Raw genomic sequence first — 12,293 nt, 5'->3', positions numbered from 1 at the left:
GAAATAATGTTGAGAGTCTGGTATTATAGAATCCCTACAGTATGGAAGCAGGGTGTTCGGCCCATTGAATCCACACCAACCCTCTGAACAGCATCCAACTCAGACCCACTCCCCACCCTGTACCACTGCATAACCCATGGCTAAACCACCCAACCTACACATCACTAGGCAGTATGGGCAATTTAGCATAGCCAACCCATCTAACCTGCACACATTTGAACTGTGTGAGGAAACTGGAGCACCTGGAGGAAACCCACGCAGACATGGGGAGAATGTCCAAACTCCACACAGACAGTCACCCGAGGGTGGAATTGAATCCAGTGCTAATCACTGAAGCCATGGTGCCATCTGTAATTTCTCCCTCAGGGGTTAACTTCACTTCTTTTCTTTGAAACAATGCTGTCAGATGTTTGATGCTCATCTGCAAGAGCAGATAAGAACAATAGTTTAGCATTTCATTCAATAGACAGCACCTCTGATATTGCAGTGTCCCTGTGAAGTACTGTGCATTTCACTGCAATGTAGGAAATGGAATAGAAAGCACAGAGCCGGCCGCAGGTCCTTCATAACCCTCTTTTCTTGTTAAAATCAATGGAGATCGGAATGTAAACCTTAATTAATGTTTAGAACAAATTAGAGGGAGAGCAACGAACAACAACAGATTCAGGAAATTCAATGTGTTTTTTTTAAACATGAAGCACTTTTACATCATTATGTTTGAATTGTTAGAGGAAAAATATTTTTCCATCAGACAAGGCCTTGCTGTGAAGGTGAATTATGCATCTCAACAAGGCACGGAGACAATGATGCAATAGGTCACAGCCCAGTGGAACAGTTAGAACTGTCAGAAGGAAAAGCATATCAAACCTCAACGGGATGATTAGTCTACAACTACTAATAAATTTAGTAATGTGAAAGATGGATTACGAATTCCTTCTCCTATTGCCTGAGTTGAAGCCGGTCTCAACATGAAGCCAAATACCAAAGACATAATTAGTGTCATAAATGACATATTAACAAAGTCATAAAGATACAAAGGTTTAACGGCTCCAAGATACAGAAGGCCAAAAGCAACACAGCCTGTGTAATTAGATCACTTTGCGTGTTAAATTATGCCCAAAGGCTTTGACTGCAAATAAAGTTTGCTTCTTGAACTGGGGGAAGAGTACACATGATGAAAGAAGCTCCATCTAATACACTTGAGAAACTGGACAAATCAGGTAACAAACACGTGATCTTCTAAAAGCTGGAAGTTGCACAAACTCGGTACAATAATAAGAATGCTTTATTTTAAAATCGAGAAAAATATCTAGTAGAAGTAATCAAACAGAATGGGCAAAGCTAAAGGAGAAGCTATTAATAGGGACTGGCTGGATGTTTGATTTTTGTTTTAAAGGACGAGTCTTAAGAGAAGAACAAGAGACAAAGTATTTTGGGCTAGTATTTCAAGAACACAGGACACTGGCAGCTACAGGCAGATCTATCAATGGTGCAGAAAAGGGAAGAGGTGAACACACAGGATTAGAGTCAGAGAATGAAGTGGTATGGGAGCTGGATACTGTCAAAGAGATGGGTAGGAATGTAGCCATTTTATATTGCAAATAATGAGGGCCAAAAGGCAAGTCAAGTCTGGTAACATAACAGGACTGCAGAATTAGATCCTTTCAGTGAGGGGGCATTCAGGTTATCAACTCCTCATGGACTTGTTTCACCCATGGGAGTACCACTGACAACTCTGTAAATACATCGAAAAACAAAACTTTGATTATGTTTAGTCACACTCACGAACAATGCATTTCACTCGCCAAAATTGCTTATTCCCGTCAAGTCTATAACACAACACAAGATATATTTGTTGTTCCTCCTGACAAAGAGTATTGGGTAATTGCAAACCTCCAACCTTCCAACCACAAATCAACACCTCCGAAAACCAATGTTGAATTTGGACAGTGTATTAGTTGCTGCAGAAGATGTACAAATACTGAAGGTATGGTTTTAATGCATAGTGAGTCACAAATTCAGTTGCTGTGGAACAGAGTGTCGACATATGAAAACTCCCATAAACCTCATGCCTCAACCCACCCTGGCCCATGTAAACCAATTATTAATTTTTTTCCACACTACAGGTCAACAAATAAGTAGAAAATGTATTTCCGGCAAAAACTTTCCAAACATTGGAAAGAGTTATATTACTCGACAGTGCAAAGGGAGTTAAATTAAAGCATAAGAGTCACTGATGTTCCTTTCAGACACGTCTTTGCAGTGTAATGAATTTAGATCAGTCCTGAAAGAAGCAGTTACTTTCTCCTGTTTATCAAATGCCTTTGTCCCATTACTTGGATGTTAACAAGGATAAACTATTTCAATTTCAGGACTTGTTTTGCGAATTCCCCTCCAACTCTGAATATCCATTTAGCCAGTCTAATACTTGATATTGTACAAACAAAACTTTAAAAAAGTTACAGAACATGCAAATATAAAAATCAACCTTCATGTTATTGTTCATTAACCAGCTTATTTTTCTATTGCATAAGTTTCCAGCTTCCCTACTGAGCTTAGCAAATGTAGCTGCAAAATTATTGTATGATACAAATTTTACTTTCAAAGCTATCTCAGAAACGGATCAACAGATCAAACTTCACCTTGTCTTGATTTTACATGCCAAATAAAAACCAAATAAATAAAACTGACAGTTCCTTTCAAAGTTTTCACCCTCAGAAAATTTCCACTTCAGGAGGATGGAGTTTACAAACAATATGTTTTGTGACTGACCAATTCTGTGATTAAACCACAAGAAAGATTCAAGTCACTTAAGGTATGGCAGGGTGCAGCTTGCTGACCTGGCCTATGGAGTTTCTTCAGCAGACAGCAAAATCTATGTGAACCCTATACAAACACAGTCAGGCTACTCACATAAGTGGTAGAAAACAGTTTTAGCACTACAAATAAAGAAAATGCCATTGTAGAGGTGTAATAACCTTCTTCTAAATGTCTTCATGCCTTTACACAATGAAAACACATTTTACAGTAATTCAATTTATTCATCCTTTTCTTTGTTTTATTGGGACATCTATTGATTAATCTTTCATAGAATTCATAAAATCCCTGCAGTGTGGACGCAGTCCATTCAGCCCAGGAAGTCACAGCGATCCTCCGAAGAGCATCCCACCCAAACCTGCCCTCTATCTAACCCCCCCTCCCCCATTCCTGTAACACTGCATGTATCATGGCAAACCCATCTAGCCTACACAGTGCTGGATGCTATGCATAATTTAACATGGCCAATCCCACCTAACCTACACATCTTTAGACTGTGGGAGGAAACCCACGTAGACACGGAGAGAATGTGCAAACTCCACACAAACAGTCGCCAGAGGCTGGAATTGAACTTGGGTTCCTGGTGTCTGTGGCAGCACTCGGTGCTAACCACTGTGCTGCCTTTGATTTGGGGTTTTCACACGTTCTCAAGGAGAGGCCCTCTTACCTTCATCATTAATTTCCACATGCCTTGCTGTTTATGTTCTGATTTGTAATAGTGCCTGATCACTGTCTTTCCGAGGTTAGACTGAATCAGAGGGAAAGCTGCAATTCAGCAGTTAAATGCCACAACCATAGATCTGAACCTCAGACCACCCATCAGCAACATTACAGGAGATCTGTAAAGATACTTTACATAGTCATTTATAATGAAAACGGTGGCCCAAATCGGAATGTAGTTTTAATTGTCAAATCTGATAAAGCTTCCAACATTATACATCTGTTCTATGTTTTATCCATTAATTGCCAACTTCCAATTTTCTTAAAATGGTAGGATACAATGGCATATTGAGGATGTCAGTGGCCTCCTAATCCATAAACCCAGGCTAATGCTTCCACCTGCTGAAATTTAAATTTAATTAATTAATCTAGAGCTTAAAGTTCAGCTCACTAATGGTGACCATGTCAATTATTATTGACTGTTGCAAAAACCCATCTGGTTTACTACTGTCCTTTAGGGAAGGAAATCTGCCATCCTTATCTGGTTTGGTCCACAGTAATATAGTTGACCTTTAACTGCCCTCTGCAACAGACAACCAAGTCATAAGGAAGGGTTGACTTAAAGTATCTTTGCAATTGTACCAGAGCATCTGAATACTGAATTCAAGAGTTTTATTTCTGCAATGCTGAACTTTTTATTTTTCTATTTTCTAAGATCTTATAACTGAAAATGATGTATCTAGGTATCTTCTTACCTAAGACAGCATTGTAAGTGGCAACTTATAAACCTCTCACAGTACTCACTTGAGTACATGTGAAAATATAGCTAATTCAATTCAATTAAATTCAATAAACGTCCAGCTTTGATTGAATGACAGAGCAGACTCGATGGGCTGAATGACCTAACTTCTACTCCTATGTATTCTGGTCGTTTGGACTTCCATTGACACACTATTTAAGTCAGAATGATGATTGCAAGATGATTTTGCAAACATTTTGTCATGATGCCATCTTCAGCAACAAGTAATGTCCCTTTCCATTCTCACAAACTGCAACTGCATATCTAGACTGAACCAGGAAGCCCACGACTGGTTTCTTTTGTTTGACCTTGAGCTGATCTTTCATGGCTTTGTAGCCGGTTGATGACTCAGAATAGACTTTCCCCACTCTGGAACCATTTGCCTCAGCTCTGGGCTTTCTGTGCTAAATGTCTCAATTTTTGCCACTTCTAGAATTAATGTTTCTCAATGTTTTCCTCCTCTGTCCTCCATTTCATAACTTAATGCAAGAGATCAGTGGCTCCCATTTGTCACAGCATACCCAATATTCTTTCATGATCTGCTGGTTTTTTTGTGCTGCAACATATTTTCATCCGAATGAATAAATTTCCTCATTCTCTTGCTGCACCATTTTTGAGTGGATTTAAATAGTTAGACTTTGTGACATACCCATCACCACGAGCAAGGTCAATCCTCTCTGGTTGTTAGACTGTAGTACAGTACTTTTGAACTCTCTCCTTGAACAAATTGATTTTTATCCTATCCTTTCTTCATTCAAAAAATCTTTTACAAGCTGGTCTTGCAGTACCTCCTCAGTATTTGGCATCCTTGTCCTTACCCAATAAAAAGCCTCAGACATTCTTTTATTTAATGCCATTAAGTTATTAAATTGTTCAAATTAAAACAGCAACAGCTGCCTTGCGTGCTTTTCTATGATGCTAAATCAAACCCAAATTGTATTCAATCACTATGGAAGCATCTTTTCATTTTAAACTACAGTGCAAACATCAACGAGGTACGACTGGAAAGCAAAATTAGGTTGCTATGTTAAACATCAAACAGCAATTGGTTTGATGCTTGCTTAAAAAGAAGCTTGACATATTTGAAAATATGTTATAATAAGCACTTTTAAAGGTTAGTGATTCAGAATAATATGACTATGATGACTAAACTACTAGATATTTTGGTAAATTACCACCCTTTAGCATGACAAAATCTGCACACTGACAAAGTTTTCGTAAACAAGTTAACAAAACACAAATTCAAACTGGGAGCATCACAAGTTACGAGAGCACAAGAAAGCAGCAGCCACGAAATGTTATTTTTCTGCATGCTAATTCAAGCATCTTGTTACAATCTCTAATTGCTTCAAAATATTTGTATTTATACCATTATAAGGTGTGAAGACAGGAGAGAAATGATGTAAACAGCAAAATGTGTCATTAAGAAATGAAATGAAAAATTTTCTTCTCCCAAAGTGGTTTATTTGCTTGCAATAATTTCATTAACAGTCTATTGGATCTAAAATTGTTACTGTCACAGATCAAAACTAAACAAATACATTTATAAACAATCATGTCATGTAGTTAAGATGACTCAATTCTTTACTTTAGAATATTATCTCACATTGCAGTGACGTGTGTGAATATAATTTTCAGGATATTTGTAACAAAGTTGTACAAAGAAACAGAAAATCAATAAAGGGCTGGAGTGATCAAACTCAAATCTCAAGAACTTGATTGTACACAGTGATCAACCCACTGAAGCTCACAAACATTGCAAATGGTCACTTTGCTATCTTGGTTTGGATCTGTTTCTTCTCTAATTTTCTTTTTTTTGCTCACCTCTTTGTCCATGCTCTCCAAATCCTCCTTACAGAGCGTGTAGAGGGGCATTGTCTCAGACATGCTGGGCTGACGTTTCCTGGCCCCAGCTCGAGATGGGCCAGGCTTCTCTTCACTCTGACTGGAGTTAGGCAGTTCATCTTCATCTATCACCTGATGCTGGTGAGGCTGCACAACTCTACAAAACAAAACACAATCTTGTGTGAGACAAAGTGTCTACTTTATAACAGTCCGACCTATTGTACAGGGAACATGACAGGAAAACCAAAGGCAGGATTTTTTTTTCCTGAAAATGTTCCCAATCTTATTTGTTACCTGAAATATCAACAACATGCACACACCTGAAATTCTTTCAAGCATCCTAGCCCCATTGGACTGGGAAACATGAATAAAAGTGAGAGGGAGACACATGAGGAGCACCAGCCTAAAATAAATTTGGGGGTTTGGTTATTCGATAGAAAATGTTGAGATTCAAACTGCATTAGTACAAAAGTTGCCTATGGTGAAGATCTAAATTGATAGATCAAAAGGACTTTTGTTACAATCCCTTTTAGAATCAACTACACAAAAAAGGGGAGAGGAGGGAACTTGTATACAACTGAACTGATAAGTGATTTTTAACACTCTAACTGATGACATTGTGGTGGGGAAATTGAGCCAGTGAATTTATAGAACTCCTATTGTACAGAAAAGGGCCATTTGGTCCATTGAGTCTGCACTGAACCCTCCAGAGAATATACCACCAAGAACTGTCCAGAACTCTCAGAATCCTGTTTCCAAAAATCCTTGGAAGTACCACCAGAGGATTGGAAAACTGCTGTGATTCCCCTGTTCAAACTGAGAGGGAGGCAGAAAGTGGATAACTATAAGCCAATTAGCCTAACATCTATTGTCAGAAAAGTATTAGAAGAAATTGCAGAACATTTAGAAAATTATAAAACTATTTGAACAGAGTCAGCATGGCTTCATGAAAGGGAAATTATGTTTTTCGAGCAAGTCTCAACCAGATTGGATAGAGGGGACCAGTAGATGTATTGTATTTGGGCTTCCAGAAGACATTAAGATAGCTCACAAAAGGTTAAGACATAACATAAAACAGCCCATATGTTGGAGGTAGTATACTGGCATAGATAGAGAATTGGCTCATGGGCATGAAACAGTGAGTGGGAATATGGGGGTCTTCTTCAGGATGACAACGACTCGGCTTCCACAAGGACTCCAACTATTTACAATATAATACTGACTTGGAAGAAGGAAGTGAATGTACTGTAGCCATAATTGTAATGATAAAAAAAAGCTGGAAAGACAAGTTGCAAGAGGAATGTAAAAAATTAACAGAGAGATAATGATAGGTTAACTAGGTGGACAAGAAGATGGAAAATGAGCATAATGTGGGAAACTGCGAAGTTTTTCATTTTAGAAAGGCAAACAAAAGAACAGAATATTATTTAAATGGGGAAGAACTGCAGAGCACTGCAACACAAAGGGACCCTTACTGGTACTGTGCAAGAAATACAGAAAGCTAGCACCCTGATGCAGCAAGGCAGCACGGTGGCTCAGTAATGTTTCACAGCACCACAGAATCAGGTTCGATTCCAGCCTCGGGTGACTGTCTGTGTGCAGTTTGCATATTCTCCCTGTGTCTGTGTGGGTTTCTTTTGGGTGCTCCAGTTTCCTCTCACAATCCAAAGATGTGTAGACCAGGTGAATTGGTCGGGCTAAATTGCCCATAGTGTTCGCTGCATTAATCATAGGGAAATGGGTTTGGGTGGATTACTCTTCGGAGGGTTGGTGTGGACTTGTTGTGCCGAAGGGCCTGTTTCCACACTGTAGGGAATCTAATTTAATCAGGAAGGCTAATGGAATGTTGGCCCGTATTTTAAGAGAGTTGGAGTATAAGTCTTACTGCAAATGTACAAGGTACTGATAAAACTACGCCTGGAATACTGAGAGCTGTTTGGTCCTCAAGGTATCATTTCATTGGAGGCAGTCACAGAAGCTTCACCAGGTTAATCCCTGGTCTGGAAAGATTGCTCTTTGAGCAAAGGCTAAACAGGTTATGACTCTACTCACTGGAGTTTATAAAGAATGAAAAGCAATCTCATTGAAACATACAGGATTCTAAGGGGCTTGAGAGGGCAAATGCTGAGAGACTGTTTCCTTTCATGGGAGAGTCTAGGACCAGAGGGCATAACCTCAGAATAAAGGCATTAATTTAAGAGTGAGGTGAGGAGGAACTCTGAAGGTTGTTAGTCTTTGAATTTATTCCCACATAGAGCTGGAGGAATATGGGTGGGGAGGGCAGTGTTCTTGTGTATATTTAAGGCTGAGATAGATAGGTTCATGATCAGTAGGGGAATCAAGAGTTACAGGGAAAGGGCAGGAAAGTGGATGTGAGGAATGTTGGATCAGCCACGATCTGATAGAACAGCGGAACAGGCTCAAGGGGATGAATGGCTTGCTCCTCTTCATATTTTTTGTGGCCTTCTGTTTCAATCAAATTGCCTTTTACTTATTTGACTATCTATATATAATCAATGGTCACAAAGTGTCTAAAGTAGAGGCAATCAGAAGAAATGGTAGTAGGTGTAGTTAGTGGTATATCAAAAGGATTATAGCAGGTTGTTAGGATAAATTAGAAAAGGCTTTGTTTTCTGTCTGCTCTGTATTACACTTGGACTCATAGTCAATTTGATATCCAAAGGGGAACAATATTCCTCATTTATTTCCCAATTAGTTCACAGAGTTAACAAGGTTTATGGTTCATGATTCATTTATGGTTATGAACATTGTCTAGATATCACGTATAGACATGCTCCTATATTCCAAGACTGTCTTGGAGAGACATACTGGAAGACAATATGTAAGCATAAGACCAGGAGTGGTTCATTCATCCAGATCATAGCTAATCCGTATCACAACATGAGTCCCTCATTCCAATGATGAACGTGTATATAGAGATCAACGAGTTTCATTTCTCAAAGTATCAGATCATACTAGTGTTGCTTGGTGTAGGAATGAGTTTTGAAGAGAATTAAAAGACCTGTCAAACTTAAGTCTATACCAGTTTGTCGACATGCTACAATATATGACAAACTGCTCGTCACCCAAATTTCATTTGAGGAAGAAATAGAATGAATTACAGAACCAGTTAATTAATGCCGTGCTGCACGATCATTGACAGGCAGTTAGCAGTAGCACATGTTGTGGCAAGTATTTTCGTAACAATTGTGGGGCTATGATTGATGCAAGGAATTGCAAATGAGTCTAGGAGGAAAAGGATGTTCACACCATTAGCGAGGTCAGTAATTTTTTCCCACTAATACAATTGTGTTTTCAGTGGTATATCAAAGGAATATGAAACATATGTTTCTAAGCGCTATTAGCATGAGTCATTTGACAACCCAAGTTGACAGTGAATGCATTGTGATTATACATTGAAGAAATAGATCAACTGTATGAATCCACTTTGACAGGAAGGAGTGGCACAGTAGCTCAGCAAGGGAGGACTTTTGCCTGAAACGTCGATTTCCCTGCTCCTCGGATGCTGCCTGACCTGCTGTGCTTTTCCAGCATCACTCTAATCTAGACTCTGATCTTCAGCATCTTCAGTCCTCACTTTTGCCTCGAGGAAGAAGTGCACAACATGGTACTGAATGGAATGGCATTCTGAGCATGCGTGTGAGAAATGGCATTCTTTCCACTACACATTAAAGTTTTATTAAGGTGCAGAAGACCCATGCCATTTTTATTATGTCAAGTTTTATTACACGACTTAAATGAGTTGGATTACAGCTCAGGACATTTCTTGGCAATCAGTTTGGTGCCAAACAGTGAAAAGCTATACAATTTCACTGATAATAAAAAAAACCATCAATCAGTGAGTGTAATGTTATTTTTTTTGCAAAACTCTGTGGTCATATAGAAGCGGAACTGTTAAAAAAAATTATATTGTGATAACATCTCATTGATATTCAGTTAAAATGATTAATGGAAGCCATAATCTTTCTGATTATCTTTTTACTACGCACTGTGGTAATATTTTACACAGTATTCTTCTCCTTTAGAATCAGATGAAAATGGACAATTTTGTGGGTGTGTACAGTTATAGAAATTAATTAAACAATTATACAGATATATCGAAGAACATATGGGTTATGAGCAGACTGGGTGTAGGATTGACACATGCTGAGACATTTGGAAACAAGACATATTGAATGTCAGCTTAATTCAGAACTGCTCAGACCTATAGGAGACATGAACCACTTAGTGAGACAAAAAGAGACACAACCACAATAATGTATATAAAATAGAAACTAGTTTAACATTGCAGAGAGGTAATTGCTGCAATTTGGGAGTCTGTTTGCATTTTAAAGGAACATGGTCACCGGTCATGTCACTGCAGGAGCTAGATTAGTCTTACAATGGAAAGCATTAATCTGAAACAGGAATCATTTAGCCTTCTAAAAAGACATTGGTACTGTAATTCTCTCATGCTGTTTATGGTTATACGACTAAGTATATGCCTGACTAACAAGTGTGATTGTAAAGTGTACAAGTATATAATGAAATTTCTGTTTGCTAGGCAGTGTCTCTTGTGTAGTATCCCCGTATGCACACAAGAATAAAAATATTGCATTGTTTTGACCACTAACCATCTCCATCTCAAGTGATACTTAAAAACACTTCAAAATTGACATTGTGTAACAGTGTTTGTTTTGTTGAAAAAAAAACCCAAGTATTATCACTCAGCTTATTTAACATGTTGGTATCAACATTATCTAGTCAAATTCAGTAAATTCTAATGTATCTTTATCACCTGAAATTGCTTTCAGGGCCAATATTTGGCCTGAAAATAGCAAAATAAAACATCATAAAGTGCTCTTCACTTTATTAGGAAATTTCTGCATCGAACATCATGCTTCAAAGCTTGATAGATAGGATCTGAGATGGCAGATAAGTCCATTGCACAATCTGTAGTCTCTGCCACTTTTGGGACAGGTGTTGCCTGAAGGGTTGCGGAGATGGACCAATTGGTTCACAGGCTCTCTGGAACACTTCAACATCACCCCTACGTGTTCTGGTCAAAATGGGTTTGGTGCCATCTTTAATGAGAATCCTCCATTTTGGTCAGTCACAAGCCAGGAACATCCATGAGTGGTATTTAAAACCTTAAAAGAATTTCCACTGTCTTGCTGGAGGGCACCTGCCATTGCTAAATTCCCAGCAGCACAGTCATTTCAAGAGCATTGCAGCAGGCATACAAATGACAGAGCTAGGCAGAGCTGCTTTTGAATAATTACCGCCTTGACGCTGAACATATTCAAAGTATCCCAAAACAAGGGGAGATGGTGGTGCAGTAGCACTGTTATAGGACCAGAAATTCAGAGGCTCATGTAAATTGTTTGCGGACATCGGTTCAAATCCCACCCTTGCAGTTGGTGGAATTTAAATCAATGAAGTTAATTAATAAATCAGGAAATGATGTTGAGCAGTGACCATGAAATCATTGTCAATTATTGTAAAAATCCATCTGGTTCACTTCACGCCCTTTGGTGAAGGAAACCTGCTGCCCTTCAGATTTAGAGCAATGTGATTGCCTGTTAACTGCCCTCTAACAGCCAAGCACATCACTCAGTTCAAAGGAAATTAGGGAGTAGCATCAAATACTGGGCTTGGCACCCAGATTCCACTTTTTTTTTTAAAAATAGCACTCTACTTTAAAGATAAAAGTCAATTAGTCTGGCAAAATGGGACTTCATTTCTACTGAACAATTCTGTTCAGGTAGGGCAAATCATTCAGAATATCTCGAGCTGACACGTCTGCAAGAGATTTGTTACGTTTTCAGCTAGAACAATTGCTGGTTGAACTGCAATTGTACAGTGCAATGCACTGGCCCAAAATCAAATTAATTGCCCACTACGAATGCATTTATTTGTTTTTCAGGCAAAAAAAAGACTCAACAGGAAAGAAGTGTTCCAAAAATACTTAACAAGAGAGAAAAAAAAATCAAATAACACTGGATTTAAAGAGGAGTCATATAAAGTTGCTAGAAAAAGTAGCAAGCCTAAGGACGGGCAACAGTTATCAATTCAACAACGAAGGACCAAGAAGTTGATTAGGAGAGGAAAATAAAGGGTTTGAGCGTAAGTTTGGAAGGAACATAAAAGAGACTAAGAGCTTCTATATATA

General features: G+C 38.6%; 1 protein-coding gene across 1 annotated transcript in view; it reads right to left on the bottom strand.

Annotated features, from left to right (window-relative positions):
- Positions 1–12,293, bottom strand: part of ctdp1 (CTD (carboxy-terminal domain, RNA polymerase II, polypeptide A) phosphatase, subunit 1) — a 285,579-nt gene that overhangs the window by 131,936 nt on the left and 141,350 nt on the right. Inside the window, exon 12 of the mRNA XM_060823127.1 lies at positions 6,101–6,278. Within this exon, the coding sequence (XP_060679110.1) occupies positions 6,101–6,278 (178 nt within the window). The remainder of the gene's footprint in view (positions 1–6,100; positions 6,279–12,293) is intronic.

This window comes from Hemiscyllium ocellatum, chromosome 4, assembly GCF_020745735.1.
Source record: "Hemiscyllium ocellatum isolate sHemOce1 chromosome 4, sHemOce1.pat.X.cur, whole genome shotgun sequence".
In the NCBI taxonomy this organism is placed as follows: Eukaryota; Metazoa; Chordata; class Chondrichthyes; order Orectolobiformes; family Hemiscylliidae; genus Hemiscyllium; species Hemiscyllium ocellatum.
Note: the sequence above shows the minus strand (reverse complement) of the source record. Positions and strands in the feature narration are given on the sequence as shown.